The sequence below is a fragment of the Artemia sp. Qi Xiang Cuo genome, chromosome 7, assembly GCF_049724085.1.
Source record: "Artemia sp. Qi Xiang Cuo chromosome 7, ASM4972408v1, whole genome shotgun sequence".
In the NCBI taxonomy this organism is placed as follows: domain Eukaryota; kingdom Metazoa; phylum Arthropoda; class Branchiopoda; order Anostraca; family Artemiidae; genus Artemia; species Artemia sp. Qi Xiang Cuo.
In genome coordinates this window covers 69,454,110-69,479,016 of record NC_142800.1, presented here as the reverse complement: position 1 = coordinate 69,479,016, position 24,907 = coordinate 69,454,110, and the positions used below count along the sequence as shown (strand labels likewise).

Below are 24,907 nucleotides of genomic sequence, written 5' to 3'. Positions count from 1 at the left end.
ATCCTAGCCCTGATTTTTACAACCTTGAAATGATTGAATACAAATCGTTATTTATTTCATTTACAGGAGTAAGTCTAATAATCCTATTAGCAGGGAACACGGAACGGTCTCTTAACCTTTTCTTTATATTTCAACTCAAACTTCGATTGTAATGACGTTTGCCTAAGAGTTCGATTACGCTGAAACAGTTTTGAATGCGAAACACTCCTATTGGAAAGCAAACATTATTTCTAAGAATCTGGTGATTTACAACTGATGGATACTATGGTTTCCACAAATATGTCATTATAGAAACAAAGAGAAACTGGAAAACAGTTTTGTTTAGCTTAAGAAAGTCCAAAATTACTGATTTGATCGTAAATGAGAAATTTTTAGGTCATGCCAAATACTATAAACGGAGATAAATTGTTCTTAAAATAATAGTTTTGTCCTGGCTGGAGGGATGGCAGGGCAGTGTAGGAGGATTGAAGACAAAATAAATGTGCAAAAAAATAAAAAAAATATTATTAATTTTATTATTCCTTGCTCCATGTGGGTATATACGCATGATGGATCCAATTACATCAAATGACTCAGAATAAGCTCATTAAAAAAAAAAAGAAGAAGAAACAATCTACAAATGCTCTGCTTGTGAACATGTCATTGACAAGAATATAGACAACCACTTAAGAAAAACTTGAAAAAACTGAAAAAAATATAAATGTTTTTACTTTTATAACTTTAATAAATCAAATAATATTAACATTTTGATTACTAAATATCAGTATATGTATATTAAAATGACAATGCACATTCATTTGTATTTTTTCAGTAAAGTGCAAATTTTGTTCTGGCCTTGGGAAAGCATAGGGGTTTTGCGCCCACCTTATGTTAATTTCTATTCGTTTTGAGTTTGACTCGGTTATTTATTGTAATTTCTGTTCGTTTTGGGTTTCATTTATTTATCGATGCTGATTTGTGGTAGTTTCACGCTTGGTAGATTATTTGATTTTATTTTTGCTCATTTTTTGTTCAATGGAGTTTTTTACTTTTCTTTGAAATACTTATTTTGTCGAAAAAGTTTTTTTAAATTAATTTCTGTTTGTTTTATATTGACATAGTCTTTTCACGAAAAAAGAAAATAATACTTTAAATCTTTTCGCTTTTTAAGACTTGATAGTTTGGCCTGCTATTTGTATGCTGGAGAAAATTTTTCAGCAATTTTGTAAAACATACACTCTTTTAAAAATCTGGACACAAATAGTACTGTTTAATTTAGTTTTATACCTCCTCTAGTTGACCTGAAATGGAAAACTTGATACCATTCGCAAAAAAATCTGTTTCCTTTCTTTGATAGCTTGGATAAACTTCCGCTATTTTGAGACGGTTAGAATTTTTAGAGTAGAAGCAGCTCCAAAAGTTTGAGCATAATACCCTCAGTCGTTCTTGGGATACTGCTGAGATGCCTTATTGGGAATTAGCATTATCACAGTGCATTTTGATTTAATCTTAAGGCAACGTTTAGTTTTTAAACATAATGGGCAAATGGGAGGGTGGGAGTGTAATGGAGATTGGTTAACCTTCAATCACTTTCAACTATTAAAAAGTGCATCAGCCCTTTCTATTTTCAATCGAATGAGCCCTTTTCGAAGATACCACGATAACTCATTCGATACGAATTGCCCTGGACTAAACAACAACAACAATAAAAAATTATTTATTATACCCACATCAATCTTTACTATAAAAATGCCAAGCCTTCCAATCACTTTTGACTATTAAAAAGGGCACTAGGTCTTTCGATTTCCAATCGAATGAGCCCTTTTGGAAACGACAACGCTTTCTATAAACACCTTATATGCCCCCAGGGCATAAATTACAACCCTTACCCTAAGGCCTGTTAGGGTGGTTGCCATCCTCTAAGACCGAATTTCCAGAACTTTCAACTACGTTAAACAAAATGGCTATCTCAAAATTTTAATTGCATGTGTTTGGGAAATAGTGGGCGTGAGAGGGGTGGTAGTCGCTCTCCAATCACTTTCAACTATAAAAAATGGCCATATCCCTTTCAATTTCCAATCAAATGAGCCCTTTTGAAGTTTCTAAGCTTTCAATCAAAATCTTATATGCCCCCAGGGCATAACTTACAACTCTTGCCCTGAGTGCTGGGGGGGGGGGGTGTCATTCTCAAAAACCTAATTTCCAGAACTTTCTACTACGTTGAACAAAATGGCTATCTGAAAATTTTGATTGGATGTGTTTGGAGGAATGGTTGGCATGGGAGGGGAGGTTAGTTACCCTCCAATCACTGTCGACTATTACAAAGGGCACTAGCCCTCTCAATTTCCAATTAAATGAGCCCCTTTTGAAGTTTTACGACAACTCTATCTATAAAAACCTTATATGCCCCCGTGGCAGAACTTACAACCTTTGCCCTTGGGGCTCTGGGGGGTTTGTCATCATGGGGGGTTTTGTTCAACTACGTTGAACAAAATGGCTATCTCTAACTTTGATCGAATGTTTTTGGGGAAATGGTGGGCGTAAGAGGGGGTTTAATTACTCTCCACTCACTTTCGACTATTAAAAAGGGCAATTTCAATTTCAATCAAATTAGCCCTTTTTGAAATCTATATAACATTTTTCTATATAAACTTTATAAGCCCCCAAGGCATAACTTACGACCCTTGCAATGAGGGCTCTGAGGGGGTTATCATCCTAAAAGACCTAACTTCAAGAACTTTCAACTACGTTGAACAAAATGGATATCTCTAAAGTGTGATTAGATGTGTTTGGGAAAATGGTGGGCGTGAGAGGGGCGTTAGTTGCTCTTTAAACACCTTCATCTATTAAAAAAGGCACTAGCCTTTTCAATTTCCAATTGAATGAGCCCTTTTGAAGTTTCTATGTCAACGCTTTCAATAAAAACCTTATATGCCCCCAGGGCATAACTTACAAGCCTTGCCCTGAGGGCTGTGGGGGGGGGGGGAGAGTTTGTCATCCTTAAATACCTAATTCCCAAAACTTTCAACTAAGTTGAATAAAATAGCTATCTAAAAGATTGATTGGATGTGTTTGGGGAAAAGATGGGCGTGAGAGAGGGTTAGTTGCCCTCCAATAACTTTTTACTTTCAATAAGAGCACTAATCCTTTCAATTTTCAATCGAATGAGCCCTTTTTCAAGTTTCTACGACGAGGATTTCAATAAAAACCTTACATGCCCCCGGGGCATAACTTATAACCCTTGCCCTGAAGACTGTGGGGGGAGTGTCCTGCTCAAAGGTATAATTTCCTGATCTTTAAACTGCGTGGAACAAAATGGATATCTCAAAATCTTTATTGGATGTATTTGGGGAAATGGTGGGCGTGGAAGGGGTGTTAGTTGCTTTCCAATCACTTTCGACTATTAAAAAGGGCACTAGACATTTCACTTTCCAATCGAATGAGCCCTTTTTGAAGTTTTTACGACAACGCGTTATATAAAAGCCTTATATGCCCCTTGGGCATAACTTAGAACCCCTGCCCTGAGGGTCGTGTGGGGGAGGGGGTTGGTCATCTTCAAAGACCTAATTTCCAGAACTTAAGACTACGTTAAATAAAATGGTTATCTCAAAGTTTTGATTAGATGTGTTTGGGGTAAAGGTGGGTGTGAGAGGCGGGTTAGTTGCCCTCTAATCCCTTCCGACTACTAAAAAGGGCACTAACCCTTTGAATTTTCAATCAAACGAGCCTTTTTTGAAGTTTCTACGACAATGCCTTCTATAAATAACCTAATATGCCCCAAGGGCATAACTTGAAACCCTTGCCCTAAGGGCTGTGGGGGACTGTCCTCCTCAAAAACATAATTTCTATCTGTAAATCAACTAAGTGGACAAAATGGCTATCTGAAAATTTTGATTTGGTGTGTTTGGAGAAATGGTGGTTGTGGACGGGCTTTTAGTTGCCTCCCAATGACTTTTGACTATTAAAAACGGTACAAGCCACTCCAATTTCTAATAGAATGAGGCATTTTAGAAGTTTCTGCGAAACTTCTTCGATACGAAGTGTCCTGCTCTAAAGGAAAAAATTGATAAATAATACATTGTGCTAACATCGTTCCTATATGCCTCCAGGGCATAACTTAAAACCCTTGCCCTGAGGGTTGTGGGGGAGTGTCCCCCTATTTACTTAGTCCCCATTTCTTGTCTCGTTCTCGAGTGTCCTCGTTCTTTACTTAGGCAGTGCGATCGCACTGCCTATAATTTATACAACAACTTTCTATATAAACCTTATATGCCCGCAGGGCATAACTTACAAACCTGCACTGAGGGCTCTGAGGGGGTTATCATCCTAAAAGACATAATTTACAGAACGTTCAACTATGTTGAACAAAAAGGATATCTCAAAATTTTGATTGGATGTTTTTTGGGAAATGGTGGGCGTGAGAGGAGCGTTAGTCACTATCCAATCATTTTCAACTATTACAAAGGCACTAGTCCTTTCAATTTCCAATTGAATAAGCCCTTTCGAAGTTTCTACGACAACACTTTCAATAAAAGCTTTATATGCTCCCAGGGAATAACTTACAACCCTTTCACTGAGGGCTCCGAGGGGGTTATAATCCTAAAAGACCTAATTTAAAGAACTTTTAACTACGTTGAAAAAAATGGAGATCTCCCAATTTTGATTGGATGTGTTTGGGAAAATGGCGGGTGTGAGAGGGACGTTAGTCGCTATCCAATCACTTTCAACTATTTAAAAAGGCACTAGCCCTTTCAATTTCCAATTGAACGAGCCTTTTTGAAGTTTCTACGACAACGCTTTTAAAAAAACTTTATATGCCCCCATTGCATAACTTACAACCCTTGACCTGAGGGCTGTGGGCGGAGGGGTTTTCATCCTTAAAGACCTAATTTCCAAAACTTTCAGCTACGTTGAATAAAATTGCTATCTAAAAAATTTGATTGGATGCGTTTGGGGAAAAGGCGGGCGTGAGAGGGGGGTTATTTGCCCTCAAATCACTTTCGACAATTAAAAAGGGTACTAGCCCTTTGAATTTCAAATCGAATGAGCCCTTTTTACGTTTCTAGGACAAAGATTTCAATAAAAACCTTATATGCCCCCAGGGCATAACTTATAACCCTTGCCCTGAAGACTTTGGGGTGAGTGCTCTGCTCAAAGGTATAATTTCCTGAACTTTGTACGTAGTGGGACAAATTGGCTATCTCGAAATTTTTATTTGATGTGTTTGGGGAACTGGTGGGCGTGGAAGGGATGTTAGTTGCCTTCGAATCACTTTCTACTATTAAAAAGGGCACTAGCCATTCCAATTTCCAATCGAGTGAGCCCTTTTTTGAAGTATCTACGACAACGCGTTCTATAAAAACCTTATATGCCTCCGGGGCATAACTTACAACCCTTGCCCCGAGGGTTTTGGGGGAGTGTCCTCCTCAAAAAAATATTTTCTATCAGGAATTCAACTACGCTGAACAAAATGGCTATCTCAAAATTTTGATCGGATGTGTTTGGGGGAATCATGGACGCGGGGGGGGGGGGGGCTTGTTGCCATCCAATCACTTTCGACTATTAAAAAGGGCCCTAGCCATTTGAATTTTTAATCGAATGAGCTTTTTTTGAAGTTTCTACGTCAAAGCCTTCTATAAAAACCTTATATTCCCCCAGGGCATAACTTACAAGCCTTGCCCCGAGGGTTGTGGGGGAGTGTCCTCCTCAAAAACATATTTTCTATCTGGAAATCAGCTACGCTGAGCAAAATGGTTATTTCAAAATTTTTATGGGAAGTGTATGGGGGAATGATGGGCGTGGGGAGGGGCTAGGTGCCCTTCAATCACTTTCAACTATTAAAAAGAGCACTAGCCCTTTGAATTTCCGATCGAACGAGCTTTTTTTGAAGTTTCTACGACAACACCTTCTATAAAAACCTTATAAAAACCTAATATGTACCCAGGGCATAACTTACAACCCTTGCCCTGAAAGCTGTGGGGGAGTGTCTTCCTCAAAAACATAATTTCTATTTGGAAATTAACTACACTGAACAAAATGGCTATCTCAAAATTTTGATTGGATGTGTTTCGGGAAATGGTGGGCGTGGAAGGGGTGTTAGTTACCTTCCAGTTACTTTCGACTATTAAAAAGGGCACAAACCACTCCAATTTCCAATTGAATGAGCCCTTTTCGAAGTTTCTACGACAATTTCTTCGATACGAAGTGCCCTACTCTAAAGGAAAAAAAAAATTAATAAATAATACATTGAGCCAATATTGTTTTGATGGGTCTTCGGGTTATTACTTAAATCCCTTACTCTGAGGGTTGTGAGGAAAAGTCCTTCTCTAATCGCTATGGTTTTGAGGAACTCCACTCCGCTGAACAAAATAGCTATTGCACCATTTTGATTGGATGTATTTAGGGGAATGATGGGCGTTAGGGGGGCTAGTTACCCTCCAATCACTTTCGACTATTAAAAAGGGTACTAGCCACTCCAATTTCCAATCAAATGAGCCCTTTTTGAAGTTTCTACGACAAGCCCTTTGATACGAAGTGCCCGGGTATGGAGAAAGAAAAAAAAATACATTGTGCCAACATCGTTATTTACTTAGGCAGCGCTATCGCGCTGCCTATGATATTCCTATGTTTTCATTCTGTTTATACTTAGAAGGGAAGTGTGGTCTAAGAAATACACTTTGTCTCTACCTGTAGGTAAGGTCATATAGTGCAAATGGGGGTATAAGAGCAGACGAAGAGCGTTGAGGACGAAAAAATATGCAAAGTACTTTTCCTGTTAATATTAAGATTTTAAAGGAGTAAAATTGAACGACATGAGTTTCAACAAAACAAACACAGCATGCGGTTGTCTCTAGACCCCATGACCCAAATAAATAAATTTTCTTGGTTTCGCACAGTAACTTCAAGCATCTAATATAAATGATAATAGTAACAATAATAACAACACACATAATTACAGAATTAATGACAATAATAGTAAAGGAAAAGTAAATAAATATAATACGACTAAAAAGAGCAAATACGGTCTCGAAAAAAAAAAAAGGTTGTATGTATTCAGTAAGTAACAAGCAAGCGGAAATGACTTTGAACAGGCCTTACACCCTACTAAAAAAAATGTAACTTCTCTTCTTTTACATAAGTCTATGACAATATAAAACAATCATTAAGAGAAAATTACATAAAGACTGGTTAATATACTGTCTAAAATACAGTTAAAATACTGGTTAAAATACAGTTATGGAAATTATCTTACCTAGTTTTCATAGGAGAAGTCAAATGCATTTCCAGGTCCCCACGCCTGGAGGATTCCACAGTGATTACAGCTTGGACATGTTCCAAATAATCAACCTCGGTGTCTTGACCCTGACATGATGAAGTGTCAAGACGAAGGATTAGAGATCCATTAGACGGAATTTGGCTAAAAGTTGGAGATGAAATATAAAGATCTTTCACTTGAAGTGAAACACGTAAACAAAAAAGAGAATTAAAAAAGAAAAGAAAAATGAAAAGGACGAAAGAAATTAAATTTGTTTTAATTCTTCCTTTGTTCTACAAAGAAGACTGGCTTTTAATACATTTGCAAACGTGAGGTGAAATTAATAATAAACCGGCTAATAACATTAATTCTTTATTACTTACACTATTAATCGACGCCTTATCCTTGAAACACTATCTTTTTTTTACAGTAAGTAGCATTAAGACTCTGTAGATATTTTTTTTATCGGGCATAATAGTTAATATTAAAGAGTTAACTAATACTGTTTATGATTTATAGTCAATTTCGGCTAATAAAACAGTAAAAATAAAGTTTCATCGCTGAAATATTATCTTAAAAAGTGAATATTTTGAAACTTGACCAACAAGTTCAAATTTTGAACTATTGGGACATGGCATAGTCGACATCATCGGCTATTATGATCTTTCAATGCCTTGCTTGGCTAATTTAAATTAAATTGCTTGCTTCCTCAGATTATTATTGAAAGGAGCTTTGAATATTAGCTCACAAAAACAACGTTGACTTTACAAAATGACCTTGGACATTCATTCCTTGTTTAAAATGACCAGGAAAAGTCTATTGTCACGAAAACTGAAACAGGATGAAAACTAGGATGAGGATATTAAATCATTCATATATTATTTGCGAAAAAAAAACAAAAACAAGAAAAATCGCACTTCGATATTATGAAATCAAAACTGTTCACTATTTTCATAATGTTCACCACACTATTAAAATAAATAATCAGACTATTTTGTTTACTCGCTACCCAGTGTCAACTTAATAATAAGATTTTTTATTCTCTTTTTTAAAGTGTGTATTAATGCAGGACCTATTGGAAATAACATCGAGAAATTGTTCCCTACTGTTCTCATGTTTTTGCTGTTTTGACAAATTTCCCCCCCTTCGAATCGAAAGAAGTTATTTAAAATGTTTCATTTCATATCTTTGGACTGCAAGAAGCTCCTACCCCCTTTAAAACGGTTACGGGGTAACTCAGAATTAGGAATGACATTTTCCATAAAATTTTGCACGTTGGACATTTTAAACAAAGCACAAAGCATCAGCAGATTTGGTCCGAGACTTTACCCCCTGAGATTTAACGAAAATACTTTTCTAACCATTTATAAGTACTGAAAATAAAATTGAAATAAAAGATAAAATTGAAAATAAAAATCGAAAAGGTTGCACAAAACCTTTTTGTAACGCAATTTCATTCTATTTTTTCATTGCGGTCCTGCCGGAAATTAAATTCTTAGTTTGCACCTTTCCAGGACTAAAATATAGGTAGATGTAATTGTAAACTTTCCCCTAACCAATGAGTTTTCACAGTTCAAGCTGATGAGCCACGATCTAGCCATCTGAACAAGAGAGTCTGTATGCTCTTTATCTAATAGTAAAGTTGTGAAATAATTCATACTGTGAAGTTTTCATTGTAGCTGCATGGCAATGGAATCTTGCTGGAACTGTTTTCCACTGTTTCGCCAGGGCTACCATTGCGCCCGCGTCAAGGACTCCAAAACCAAATAAATGGTTAAATTCCAACCCAACTCCGTTCATTGTCCAATGGAACCGATTCTTCGCATCGAAAAGTGAATTCCTCTTAGAAGTCAAGACTGCTAAATGTTGAACATCACGCCATGTTAGGAGTGGACTGAAAAAAAATAATCAGCTTGATTTCTTTTAATACTTATATTTCATTATAGTTTTCACACTAGTGAGTATCAACTAAAAACTGACAGTTCACCCATTAACAGACCAAATTAAAATTGTGACGTTTTACTTGACCCCCTTGATTTAAATCCCGTCCTGCCTTTGTGTTTGCATTGGGGACTCTTCACTTCTGATAATACGACGCGTATGGTGGCGATATTTTAATCAGTTCGGCTCAATAAGGACTAACTGGGGAAAATTATAGATCTTGAAATTATAATTCCATCTCTTAAGAGGTCGGCCTTAGGGGTGTGTGCCAAGTACATGATGTTCAAATGTGATTTTGTGGCAGTTTGTTGACTGTCATTCATTGAAGGTGACCTAATCAGCGTAGCTGTTGACTTTTAATGGTACAGAAAGTAGCGGATGAGTTTGTTGAGGCTTTCGTTTGATCCTCAGTCAACACAGGGCGATCCCAGCTATGTGGTGGAGGTATTTAGTTTCAAATACAGAGATTCTCCACCCACCATTAGCGTTTATTGACCAAGTTTCACTTGAGTATAGAGCTCAAAATCAGTGAAGCAGCTGGTTAGTTCTATTATTCGAAAATTCAAAATTACTGTAGAAGTACCATTTCTGCCAAATAGGGCGAATTTTACGGAATTTCTAGTAATTAAGTTCAACCTGAAGATATGGGAGGGGAGTAAGGACCTGAAGACTGGCCTTCTGTATACATACCTGTACCCATTAGTGCTATTTCAAAATTGGCGCATAATGTTTTATTCATTCTTAAAGAGTGCCAAAATTAGCCAGTACTGAAAACATTTAAGCCAGTTTTATTTTGCTTTTTTCCTTTTTTTCCGTTGATATGGACTTTGGATGTGAAGCCAACAGGCTTCTATTACTACTTATGTATGAAAAATTCATTGCAAAGTTAACTTCATTATTTAGAAGTTTGTTTTACCCAACAGGAATATACGCTCCCCCCCCCCCCCAATGTCAAAACCAAGGTTCAACAAATCATGACAGTATAAAGGTCCTACAGCTTGAGTAAATGAAGAGTTCAAATGCTGCTTTTAATTATTGTGGCTCTTAAGTTTTTTGGACTATTATTTTCTTTTTCAGGTGTGAATACTACGGGTCATGAAGAATGTAACAAGGGGAACCGATAGCTCAGCAATGTCAATTCACGTTTTGTGTTATTTAAAGAATAAATGACTGTTGTCTTTTTTCGATTGTAATAAATACTTTTAAGATGGATTTTTTTCTAGATTTTAATTGTGTTGATCTATCTGAATTTTTTGTTTATTAATAAACCCGACCAGGCAAGGCAAGCGTTGCTAGAAGTATTGCTAGAAGTTATTTTCATAAGAGACTGAGGAAGCTACTTCTCTAATTTTAGGCACTAAAGGGTAACGACCCGATGCCAAACAACTGATTTTGGTCTAACTCAAAGTATTTTTCTTTTAATCCAACCCACCTACAAATTAACTTACCTAAGAAATTTTGGATACTTTCGCAAGAGTGAGGATGGAATCTTGAAGAAGAAGAAGATCACATTTGAGAAAAATCTTCTCCAGTAAATTCGGAATTCGGGAGATTACCTTTTGCACCGGTTTTCAGCATTCTGCATTCATGCACGATGGTTTCTTTAACTTATGTTTATGAGTTAAGTGAGTTAAAAGCTATGGGGAACCTCAGAGATCCATTCCTAGAAATTTTGGATACTTTGGCAAGAATGAGGATGGAATCTTGAAGAAAAGATCACATTTGAGAAAAATCTTCTCCAGTAAATTCGGAATTCGGGAGATTACCTTTTGCACCGGTTTTCAGCATTCTGCATTCATGCACGATGGTTTCTTTAACTTATGTTTATGAGTTAAGTGAGTTAAAAGCTATGGGGAACCTCAGAGATCCATTCCTAGAAATTTTGGATACTTTGGCAAGAATGAGGATGGAATCTTGAAGAAAAGATCACATTTGAGAAAAATCTTCTCCAGTAAATTCGGAATTCGGGAGATTACCTTTTGCACCGGTTTTCAGCATTCTGCATTCATGCACGATGGTTTCTTTAACTTATGTTTATGAGTTAAGTGAGTTAAAAGCTATGGGGAACCTCAGAGATCCATTCCTAGAAATTTTGGATACTTTGGCAAGAATGAGGATGGAATCTTGAAGAAAAGATCACATTTGAGAAAAATCTTCTCCAGTAAATTCGGAATTCGGGAGATTACCTTTTGCACCGGTTTTCAGCATTCTGCATTCATGCACGATGGTTTCTTTAACTTATGTTTATGAGTTAAGTGAGTTAAAAGCTATGGGGAACCTCAGAGATCCATTCCTAGAAGCATATATTGCAAAAGGGGGCCACAAAAGGGACATAGACCATCATCTGATTTAAATTTGTATAGAACTACAGGTCAGGGAGATGAGCTGCCTTTTAATTTATGCCACATCACACCTTTCAATGCGAAATACCTACAGCCTTGAACAAGAATGAGTTAAAGAAGAATAAGAAAGTAAATATTTCTATTGAAAATAAACAGCACCGACAAATTTTCGTTGAATAGAAACTAGCCCAGGTAAAACGGACCTATCACAAAGTTGAGCCTGTCTCCCAACAAAGACACAATCATAATTTCGTATATACTCGGGCAGACTTTCCTACTGCCTTCCAAGTTGTGACGCATTTTTATCACGCCATTTAGTGTAAAACGCCTACAAACCTAAACGAAAACAAGAATGAATTATCGTAAACAATAGGAAACTTCCTAGTTAAAAAAAGAGTAAGATTAAAAAAATTCAACAAATAATTATAAAATGAATAAAATAAGATGGATCAAGAACAAAATCAAACAATCCGCCTCCCCCCTCCGATGGATGTGCAATCAAAACGACGAACATTTAGAATGGACTACAAGACAAAACCGCTTAGATACATACATGTGTTTGATTTGATGTTTCACCGTGTTTTTAAGTCCTTGATGAGTATTCCATTTTAAGCCCGAATCCTAAAAATTATCTAGATAATTTATTTCAACTCAGGTTGAAGAATTTCCTACATACTCCCTCCTCTTGTGTTCAGGTTTATTCTTATCCTGAGTATACTACTGACTTGGATCAATCCTTAGTAATCTGAACTTTGGGGCCTCTATGAATTTAAAAATGACACAAAATATAATCTTTTCCTTCATTTACGGTGAGGATGAGTGATATCTCTTGTTTGGTAACTAATTCCTTGTCATCTGAAACGCACTACTCAGTATCCTAGTCTTTTAGTCACCCTTAAAACTACGCAAGAATGATCTATAAAACTTGAATTTTCCTTGTGAAAAGGTCATGACCCCTTACTACGTGAGTACTTCTCTTTTCTATGTATCACAGTAAGGAATTCCCAAGACAGAAAGTATCAGAGTCTCGAGACAATACATATAGATTCTTGACGTTGATCTATTCTATAATTCATTATTGGAGGAAAACCTTAGCCTCCAAGGGAACAGTGTAAAAATGAATACTTCACGCCAATTGGATGACTACAAGGACAGCTGATTTTTTACTTTTCTTAAAATTATATGTAACTACAAGTTGAAGTTCTTTTGTTTAGTACCTTATAGTTGGTTTTCAGTTATATTGTCTAGTAGATATCCGACACCATAAACTTTATTCTTTCCAAGAAAAAAAATTGGCTGTGAAAATTATCTTAGTGGTGTTTTTAATGGTTAGGGACAAAATAACACTCAAAAACACGTTTTTCGTTGAGTATTTTTTTTTATCTTTCTCGTTCCAATCCTGACGTGAAGAATAAAATATAGTTTCATAAAAATTTCATGTTTTGGCAGAGGTCCTTACCGAAATACCCGTCTTTGTCTTTTCGCTTGTTATTTTTTCTAGTGGCTGAAAATCCTTCTCGTTTTCTTGGTTTTCTTACTTTCTCATTTTCATCCACATTTTTTACTTACACATTTTTCGTTATTTTCTTGTTTTGGTCGAAAGTTGTGTATAGCCAATGCTTTCTTATAATGTCAATAAATATAAAATGAAAAGAGAGAGTAAACCGAGATTTCACATAATGTTAATCATAATGCAATGTGATTCCTAATGCGTTTGGCTGTGATTTAATTGTATTTATATATGATTCAATCCATGTTAAATTTATGTTTTCAATCTATCTAATCAAGATATGTTATGAAATAGTATAGCTCCTTCAAAAAATTAAGAGAGAAAAAGAAAGGGATATTCAGATTACGTTTAAGTCTGAGCAACAGAGGGGCCTTCCATGCAACCCAACTGATTTCCTTACGCAACTATTATTATTATTTTTGATATTTTACGATGTTTTTTTTATAAAAATTGTTTTTAATTCATAATTTGAAATTTCACATTGTTATTCATTGATTTGACAAGTCAGATTGAATATATTTTTTCATACAACAGGACGATGGGACGGGATCTGTTTATGTCGAAATCAAGCAAGATATTTTATCCATGCGAGTAGATTCTGAAAGTGAGAAACAAAACCTAATTTTTTGTCTCTCGGTTTTGTCTGATTTGAGCATGGTTTTTTAGCCTAATTAACAGACATGACAGAAATTAAATTCTCGACTCGGCTATCATTTTTCAGATGAATCTTAAATTACTGTGAAACTGAGCCAGGAAATGCTGAGAATATTCTAACTATTACACAATTAATTAAACTGAATGTTATTGTAAGAAACCTGGTGATTTTTTTGGAAAAATGGCAGTTAGATTTTTTGTTTATAATGCATACTGGTAGCCTGATATTACTTTCAAATTTTAGATCGCAAAAAAAAATGGTCCCTTATAAAGACTGCGTGAATTTTTAAGGCATTTGAAGAATTTTTGAAGGGTTTATGGTCGGGAATTAAGGTCACTAATTTTTTTTTTGCTAGATTTTTGTCAAATAATTAAAAAAACTAAGTAAGTGTTTTAATCGTTAAAAATTCGCTAAAACCCGCATTTTGAGGAAGTTTTGACCTGGACAAAAAAGTAGTGAATTCAACTCGAATCAGATCAACCTCGAAGATTAACCATGAAGCAACAATTGTTCTGAGCCAAAACTTCATTTCTTATCTTACGTACTGAAGCTTGAGTCACTTTAATGTTGCGTTTTGCAGTAATGTTCTTACATAAAAATACTAGTAAACTCAGTATCTCGGTCGGCAGTGTATTATTAGGTTTATTCAAGCTGTGTTATAAGATTCCAATGGGCGATTCTTTTAAATCGCTTATTAAACAGTGTCGTTGGAATTATTTATTGAAGCGACAGGGCTGAATGGCGATAAAAGAAGTGAGGCAAGGCTGTGAATGTAGCTGTATTACCACTAGGGCCTATTTTGCTATTTGCGCTCCTTCACGGCGCGACTCTATTCATAGCTACAATTTTTGCTCTCAATCATGAAAATCCACATTCCTTAACATTGTAGCTTATAATTTCTCTCATCATTTTATTCGAAGACACCTTTAAACCCACTTGATTAAAACAATCACAATTTCTGGAAGCCTATCATCCTTTGTCAGTATAATTTATACATTATTTATTCACAATTCAGAGCTCTTATTAGGTAAACTATCAAAAACTCGAACCGCAACAGTGAACAGCTTATCGTTTTTCTCGTTAGAGTTTTAATCTTTGTAAATGCTGTAAGTACATATCATATATCTTATACGACAAGTTTCATCTTTATTATAAAATATGACAAGAAATTATAATTGTACATTATGAACATTAAAGCAAAATTACTGGCGGTATTCCAATCTCGTCTTAGTGCCATCCTGGGGTCATACAACTGTATAATTCATAGCCAAAAGCAAGAATTTTTTTAATTATTGTTCCGTCGTTTATTTGGAAATACTTCACAAAATTTTAAATTCAATTTCGGTAATGACATAAATATTGAAGTTCTAAGACCTCCACTCTAATAATTGATGTCCGAAATTTTAACATTTTAATCAAAACAATTTTCTCCTTTGACTCTGTTTTTGGTAAAAAATGATATAGACGTTCAGCACCAGGGTGTATCTGAAATCAAACTGGGTTAAAAATAACTTGCATCATTGTCAAGAAAAACTTACTTTGCCTCAAGAGCTAAAGCAAAAACCCCAGCAGCTTCCGGTGCAGCAGCTGATGTGCCTGAATGGGTTTTAGTGCATTTTCCGTATAAATCAGTAGTCGCCTGAAAATAATAAAACTTAATATGCGTAAAATAAATGTTTTGCTTAAGACTGATAGGTGACACACAAGATGGTAGAATACCTGAGACAAAAATAGAAATAATGCTGCCGAAACAAATTGTACATAGTAATCACAGTTTATAGAATTAGCAGTAAGTTTATCGCAGATGATTTCTGGCTCTTCATTCTCGGTGCGAACAAAAAGCTCCTCCCAATCATTTGCGCACTTATTGTCCACTTATTGGTTGAGCCGGCCAAGTGGTTTTGTCAGTACTTGTTCCGTAGGTGATTATACTTTGTCTACCCGTGAAATGATCTAATGCCGCTTATGTTTATAGGTTCTCTGGAGAACTCGCACCGCGGCCCGGGTTTTTGTAATGGGTGAGATAGGGAAAGATCATACTGCTAATTATATAAACTGTGATAGTAACTGTCAAGTGCTGTAACAGAGCTAAAATATATTAATCTTGAAATTTAAGATTTATTCAAGAAATACCATTTAAGTTAAAAGTTTAACCAGGGTTTAAAAGATTTAGAAATACCACTTTACAGGAAAAATCCTGCGCTTCAAAGGCTAAAAGGTGTAGGCCAGTCTCTATTTTGTGCTGCTTTGATCATTAACTACGGCGGGGTTAAGACCGAGTTCTGTCTCAGGAAAAAAAGAAGCAATTTCTTTATTAGAATCAAATTAAAAAAAAAAAAAAAAAAGACACATTTTAAATTGTTGACCCAGATTGACCCGATAAACCAATATTTGCTGGAATTATAGGGTCAAAAGGTAAACTTTATGTAATATAAAATGATAATATAGCTATTCATCAGATAGGTTCTGGTAGAACACAGACACGCAAACAAAGCTGCTAACCATATTTGGTTAAATGAGTTCTGCCAGCCTATTAATCATTATACTAATTAAGAGATGTTTTGAAATCTCTACCCTCTCTCTTCACCAACGAAGTCATATGAAGTCCAGGTTCTAAGAGACACATCTAAAAGTCCAGCTCTTACAATGCTATCAAATTTAATTGGGATGTGAAGTTCCTTTTCTGGTATACATTCAACATACAAGAAATAAGGGATCCGTCTTCTAATCGATCTCAGATTTCAAACATTATATGTTTCGCTGTAAAGGCACGAAGAATAATATAATTCTAATTATTATATCTGATCGAGTTAGTTGGTTCATTGTAAATATACAAATAGGACTAGATCTTACTTCCAGCCAAATTTGCTAAATGTCTGACATGTTACATTATTTGAAATTAAGATGACAAGGATTTAGCCTTCACTTCCACAAAGATTGGATCGGTTATGGACTCCAAAAGAACTGAGCTAGGTTACTTATTCTAACGTACCATCAAATTTGGTCGATATGGGACATTCTGGTTGATGTCATGAAGACACAAATTTTCAAAGCCCCCTCCTTCTCAGAGATTTGAAACAAGCACAGACGCCCAAAAGTAGCTACTGACAGGGCTTGATTGAACGAGTCATGTCAGACTACCTAATAATTATGCTAATGAAAAGAGATTTTGAAAAGAGATAACATTTAGAAGCCCTTCACATCCTGAAATGTCAAATTGGGTACATGCTCTTATTTCCCAACAAGTTTCGCTGATATCCAATAGTGTCTTCTAGTATGCTAAATATTCTGATGACAACAATTTAGGATCTCCTTGCCCTCACACTACAGAGAAAACTTCAGATATATATCCCCAAAACGAAGAGCAGTGTTTATTTATGTTTTGTTGAAAGCAGACGACTTTAAGCAGACGACTTTCATTTTTTTATGACAATAAGTTCGGATATCCCATCCCTTCCACTTCCCCAAAGAGGTTGAATCAAACCTTTACCCAATTAAATAAAAAAAAGAAACAAGTTTTTTTTAACTGAAAGTAAGGAACGACGTTAAAACTTAAAACGAACAGAAATTATTCGGTATATGAAAGGGGCTGTCCCCTCCTCAACGCCTCGCTCTTTACGATTAAGTTTGACTTTCTAAAAACTATATTTTGTTTAAACAATGAAAAAATTTAGCTTAAAGAGCGCGGGGTTGTGGAGGGGACAGCCCCTTTCATATACGGAATAATTTCTGTTTGTTTTAAGTTTTAATGTTGTTCCTTACTTTCATGTGAAAAATAACTTATTTTTTTATTTAATTTTTGAACGTTTTTGAATTAATGCAGGTTTTGATAATTTTTGAAAGTTTTTTTTTTATTCTATATATGAAAGGGGCTGTCCCCTCCTCAGCGGCTTGCTCTTTACGCTAAAATTTTTTATTGTTTAACAAAAATAGAGTTGTGATAAAGTCAAACTTTAGCGTAAAGAGCGAGGCGTTGAGGAGGGGACAGCCCCTTTCATTTACAGAATAATTTCTGCTCGTTTTAAGTTTTAACGTCATTACTTACTTTCAGTTTAAAAAAGTGGTTTTTTTTGTTTAATTTTTGAACGTTTTTAAATTAATGCAGGTTTTGATTTTGGCTCACCGTACATGAACAATTAAAAAAAAAAAAATTGAATAATAATTTTACTTTTATTTGGTTAAATGGCTTTCTCGAAACCTGTTTAGTTTTATTTACGAACGTTTTTATTAGTAATAAATATACATAACTTACGAATTAACTTACGTAACGAACCTCTATATTCTTATATTTCAAATACGTATATTAGAGGGTTAGCCCCCTAGTCAATATCTTGCTCTTTAAGCTAAAGTTCAAATTTTGTTCAAATTCTTTAAAAATTACCCCTTAACACAAATGCTGTTAATTAGAATAAATAGCTCTTCTGAAAGTACTAAATAATCTTTGGCTTAAAGAGCGAGGTATTGACTAGGGGATGAACCCAATCATATACCTAATGTTTTCTGGCGTTTTAAGTCTTGATGTTGCTCCTTACTTTCAGTTAAAAAACTTGTTTTTTTATATTTAATTTTTGATCTTTTTTAAAATAATGCTGGGAAATCCGGCGCCCCCTTCATAGCAATGTCCCTTCTCCCATGAAAACTTCCTTCATGGTAAGATCCTCTCACATAACCCCCGACCCACTCCCCCCCACTACTAGAAAAAATCTCCCCTGAACACGGCTTCTTATTGGCCACTAACCAATCCTGAATGTAAAAAGTTTGTAAAGTTCACAATCTTAAGACCTCCCCCTGGGGAAGTTGGGGGATACGGTTGCCCTCAGAGTTCGTTTGATTATTTTTTCGACCATGCTGAACAAAATGGTTATCTCAAAATTTTTATCAAGTGAACTAGGGAAAATAGGAGCGCGGGAGGGAGCCTAGTTGTCCTCCATTTTTTTGGTCACTTAAAAAGGGCAGTAAAACTGTTAATTTCCGTTCGAATGAGCCCTCCCGCGATATTCTAGGACCACTGGGTCAATACAATCACCCACCCCTGGGAAAAAAAACAAAAAACAAACAAACAAACAGACAAATAAACACGCATCCGTGATTTTTCTTCTGGCAAAAAATGCAAAATTCCACATTTTTGTAGATAGGAGCTTGAAACCTCCTCAGTAGGGTTCTCTGATACGCTGAATCTGATGGTGTGATTTTCATTAGGGTTCTATAAATTTTAGGGTGCCTTTTCCCCTTTTTTCCAAAATCAGCCAAATTTTCTCAGGCGCTTAACTTTTGATAGGTAGGACTAAACTTGATGAAATCAGCATAGGTAGGACTAAACTTATATATTTGAAATCTGCATTAAAATCTGATTCTTTTGATGTATGTATTGGTATCAAAATTCCGTTTTCTACAGTTCCGGTTACCATTGAGCCGGGTCGCTCCTTACTTACAGTTCGTTACCCCGAACTGTTTGATAAAATCCAACTAGGGCATTAACTCTTATTTTGCTACGTTTCCTTTCGAGATTTAATTCTTTTTTCTCGTACGTATCTCGTATTCATTTCACATAGACACTCATCTTCCTCCTGACAGTGGTTGATCTGTGTCTATATACCAACAAAATACAAACAAAACATTGGCTTGTACTACCCATCCAGTTTGGCAATCCAGTTTCAAATTATGGCAGTCCCTTTGGTAAATGCTCTAATGACGACAGTTAAGGAGCCTCCCCCCACCCAACAGAGATAATATTTTAAATATTTTACGAAATTGAGATGATTAATTCAAAACAAGTCATTAAGAAAGAAAATTTTGATAGCTCAGTTTATTCATTAACGTATATTCTAGACGATAGAAGAACCGTGTAAATACAGAGAGTATTTATATTGATTTTTAATTTTCTCATGTTTTATCTAGATTTCAGCAAAAGTTGGCAAGACTAGCATTATAAAAAACTTTCTGTATTGATGTATGTTTGAAAATTTTGTGTGAATAATCACTAACAACGTTCAAAATGAAAAATGTGTCTCCTTTCAAAAAATTCTTGCTTAAGAAATTAAGTGACAACTAATTGATATATTTTCATCTTCTTTTTTTTAATGACTGTGAGACAAGAATACGCATTACGATATTACCTTCGCTGCTTTGTTGCCAGCGAAACCTTTATTTCTTTTTCCACTAGTATATATAAACCTTATACTTTTAGCACTTATAAAAATGGTGAAAAGACGGAGTCATGTACAGACTTAAAATTCGTTTAGATTCTTGAAAGCGTTATCGCCCGAGGGATTAAAGATTTTTACCGGCATTATGAAAGCTGATGCATTTTCCCTTTCAAAGTTCCAGGAGACTCTTATGTAAATACAACTTTTCATCTTTCAAGGATTTGTCTGATTCCATTTCTTATTTAAAAACAGTCTAAGCAATTATATTCGTTTTATAGAAATGCATTGAGGGAAAAGACGTGTTTGCTAAAAATGTGTTTTTAGAGTCTTTGAAAGAAGAAATTTTTCAAAGGTAATCGAAAAAACAGTTCGTTTTCTTAGATGAACTACGCATTGATCAAATTGAATAATCTGGAATGGTTTTGCTTATAGCCCATTATTAAGTAGAAAAAAATTCTCTTGTTAGAGAGTTTTGTTGATTTATGGCCATATATTTTTTGCATATCTTTCTGCAGCACATTTTATACGCTACGAAAGTCATCAAAGTCAGCGCTACAGGTAAAGGGCCACAAAGCTACAAATTTTTATTAATTATTTATTTATCTATCTATTTTTTCCTAGAGCCAGTTCATATGGAAGGGGATGTCGTAAAAACTTCGGATGGGGCTCATTACATTTGAAATTGCAATTTCTAGTGCTCTTTTTAAGAGTCAAGAGGGACTGGAGGTCAGTCAGTTTCCCTTCCATGCACTTTTTAGGTACCCTCCCTTCAAATATATCCAATTAAAATTTTGAGATAGCCATTTTGTTCAAAATAATCTAAAGGCTAAATAGCTCTGACTCCGGGGAGGACATGCCCCCCCGAACCCATGTGATAAGGGCTGTAAGCTGTTTAAGCTGTCTATTGCTCGCATATAGGGTTTGTTTTTGGGAGGGGGAGAGCATATTTCACCCTTGGTCTGAAAAAAGACTTGCCTGTGAAGGTAAAACTTCCAGGAAATACTTAAGGGGTATTGAATGAAACCAAAACACGCTATGTGAATGGTGGTTGTCTAAAAAACGTATCAATAATATCTCAAGAAGGACTGAGGGTACTATGTTGAAACTTTCAGGGCATATTTAGGAGATTCTTAAAGTGATAGGAGGGTAAACAGCCGCCCGCTTTTCGTCATTTTTAGGTGCCCCCTTCTCAACAATGATCAAAAATTTGATATAGCCATTTTTTTTTCAAATGGTCCAAAGTCCAATAACTACACTTCCGGAAATATTGTGAACCCTCACAGCCCCGGGTCAAGGGTTGTAGATCTTGCCATTTGCCCATTGTTTACATAAAAGATTTATTGTTGGAAAAGGGGGGAGTGTTTAATTCTAAGTGGGTCCAAAAAGGCTAGTGGTATCAAGGTAAAACTTCAGGGGATTTTGAAGCGGATATTGAACTAATTCAAAAGACATTGTATGTACATCCCGGTTATCAAAAGGGTGTATTTGCAATATCTTAGGATCGGCTAAGGGTATGAACTTGACACTTTCACGGTTACTACCAACACCAGTACTGCGACTGAAACTTCAACTGTGACTACTTGTGACTGTGACGGCAACTACTTGCAACCGCAACTATGACTATTTGCGACTGTGACAGCAACTTTTAGTGACCACAACTATGACTGATTGCAACTGTGACTAATTATAACTGAGACTGTGACTACTTGAGACTTATTACTCTTCATTGGAAGTAAAGCTACTTCAGACTGCGACAATAAGTGACTGCTATAGCGACTACTTGTGACGGCAACTACTTGCGACTGCGACTCCTGCGGCTGAAACTTCAACTGTGACTACTTGTGACTCTGACAGCAACTACTTGCGACCGCAACTATGTCTATATGCGACTGTGATAGCAACTACTGGCGACTACAACAATGATATCTTACGACTTCCACTAATTGTGACTGTGACTGTGATTGTGACTACTTGTGAGTTTGACTGTAATTACTCTTCATTGGAACTACAAATACTTGACACTGTGACAATAAGTGTCTGTGATTGCGACCACTTATAACTGCAACTGCTTGCAACTGTGACTCCTACTATTTGCATCTAAAACTGTGACTAATTGTGACTATAACCAATTGTCACTTTGACTACTTGCAACTGCGACTATGTGTACCTACAAATAACTGTGACTACGACTGCAATGACATGCGGCTCTGACTACATGCGAATATGACTAAGGTGCGACTACGATTACTTGTAACTGCGAATACTTGCATCTGCGACTATTTGTGACTGCGAACACTTGCGACTTGAATTGCGACTACTTGCGACTGCGACTACTTGTGGATCCTACCGCAACTACTTGCGTATACAACAAATAGCAACTGTAACTGCTTGTGACTGCGACTACTAATGACTGTGACTACTTGTGACTCATACTACTTGTGGCTGCGACGACTTGTGACTCCCACTTGTGACTGCCGGCTTCTCATAACTGCGGCTATTTAAAACCACAATTGCGAATACCTTGACTGAATTTTGACTGACTTTGACGAGTACTTTTGACTGCGACGTCAACTACTTACTTCTGTGACAACTTGTGACTGTCACTATTTTTTGACTGTGACTTCTTGTGACTGTGACTATTTGCGACTATTTGTGACCACTTGCGACCGTGACTGCGACTACTTGTGACTGCGACAACTTGTGGATTCAACTGCAGCTACTTGCGTCTGAAACAACTAGCATCTGTAGCTAATTGCTGCTGCAACTACTTACGACTGTGACTGCTAGTGAACGTGAGGACTTGCGACTACGAATACTTGCGACTGTGAATAATTATGACTGGGACAACTTGTAACTGCAACTTTTTGCGATTACCTACAAATGAGACTAAAACTACACGGGACAACGACTTTGATAACTTGTAACTGGAATAGCGACTATTACGACAGAGACTGCTGCTACTACTACTACTACTTAGGTTGTGACGATGACTTTGAATGCTATTGCTACTGCTACTACTGCTACTACTACCACCACTACTACTACTACCAGTACTACCACTACTCTACTAATACTACTACTACCACTACTATTACTACTGCTACTACTACTACTATTGCTATAAGGGCTTATCCGCAATATCTCATGAATGGCTAAGGTTTTTAAGTTGAAAATTTTGGAGAGTTAGTCGAAGGGAATGTTGAACTAAATCAAAAGATTCTATGTGTTTACAGATGCTCAAAAGGGCGTATCTATATTGACCTTAGAAATCGCTAGGTGTATTAAGTTGACACTTTCAGGAAATCCTAAGGCGATGATAAACTAAATCAAAAGACGCTTTATACATCCAGGTTGTCAAAACAGCATATATTGAGTATCTCAAGAGCAGTTGAGGGTATTAAGTTGAAATTTTCAGAGACTGTTTTGAGGAAATGTTAAACCTATTCAAAAGACACGATATGCAACCCGACTATAAAAAGAGCCTGTCAGTAACAGTTTAGGAACATCTAATGATATCAAGTTGAAACTTTCAGGTGATATTTAGGTGGAAGTTGAAAACAATCAAAATAAACTATGTGCATCCAGTTTGTCAAAATGACTCATGCGATATCTCGGGAAAGGTAATGGTATTAAACCAAAATTTTCAGGGATTCTTGAAAGGAACGTTGAAATAAATCAAATGACACTACTTGCATTCAGGTTGTCAAACGGGCATACGCGAAATATCTCAAGAACGGCTACATTATTAAGTTAAAAATGTTGACGAAGATGTTGAACCAAATCAAAAGAAGTTATATTCATCCAGATTGTCAGAATGACATCTTTTAGACACCACATCCAGCAAAAACTCACGTCAAGGATAAAAAGGAGATTAAACAGTCAGGAATAAAGAGAGCTGAGTAATACCTCTGATTCAGATTTTCGGTTTAGGAATTAAAATAGCGGATTCTAATTGAATTTTTAAGGTGCATATGGTTAGCTGAGCATTTCCTTTGACTGTTTCAATATAATTATAGCATAAGTATCGTCGAATTTGAATCAAGTTTTGGAACAGTTCTCGAACTATATATATATATATATATATATATATATATATATATATATATATATATATATATATATATATATATATATATATATATATATATATATATATATATATATATATATATATATAATATATATAATATTCTTAATTTTCACTTTTTTCTATTCAATCTCTTACTCTTTGCCTTTATTGAAACTTTTTAAGCGTTCAAATGCATGTAGAAGTGTATTAAACAGAATCGGAATGAAATTACCTTGAAATCTCACGTCAGGTTTTGTTATCATGCATCAACCTCCTTTGGCAGATGATAAAAATTTAGTGACTCCTTACCCTTGCTGATGTCGGGTCAGGTCCATGGAAGGTAAACCCCTTCTTCTTCATTCTTTTGATAACCCCTCCAAAAAAATATTTTATTACCCCTTCCCCCCAAGGAACCCTCGATACAGCCCTACTTTTTGCCAAGATTAGCTGAAATCTGACGACACATAATAATTGGTACAATGATTATAACCATTTAGGTTCCATACCCACCTTCCCAGAGATATAGGATCAAGTCTGATCCCTGAAATAGCCGAAGTAGGACACTAGCAATTGCTTCCTCGTCCCTTCCACCTTTGGCAAAGATTTAATCGCTGAGATTTGAGGCCGTTCGAATATAAAATTATAGGCAATGAAATCCTTAGGTGTATTTTTAGATTTAGCACAAATTTCACTTACATACTGAGTCAACGAAAATTTTTAATTCCAGCGACAATCGTTAGACCAAAACTAAAAAAAAAATAATAAGTAATAGAAATGTTTTGTAAGATTTTGGTCAAAGGCGTTCCTAAGGTTATGATGTACGTTTCAGTAAGTCTATTCACTGACAAATTCAATACAAGTTTAATAAGAAGTTTATTCAGGATTGCTGTTACCAGTGCAATTGCATAATGATAATTAAATATCTGAGGATAGGAAGTTTTGATACGTATATTAAAAAAATATTTTTCAATAAACAGTGTATTTATTCTGTGTGAATACAAATCTGGTTT

At 35.7% G+C, this 24,907-nt stretch overlaps 1 protein-coding gene across 1 annotated transcript in view; it reads right to left on the bottom strand.

The window, feature by feature from the left end:
• The window catches only part of amon (prohormone processing protease amontillado), a 336,087-nt gene that overhangs the window by 44,738 nt on the left and 266,442 nt on the right, over window positions 1–24,907 (bottom strand). The window contains exons 9-11 of the mRNA XM_089092529.1: window positions 15,221–15,321; window positions 8,895–9,128; window positions 7,232–7,396 (exon numbers count right to left, since the gene is read on the bottom strand). Of these exons, the coding sequence (XP_088948655.1) occupies window positions 7,232–7,396; window positions 8,895–9,128; window positions 15,221–15,321 (500 nt within the window). The remainder of the gene's footprint in view (window positions 1–7,231; window positions 7,397–8,894; window positions 9,129–15,220; window positions 15,322–24,907) is intronic.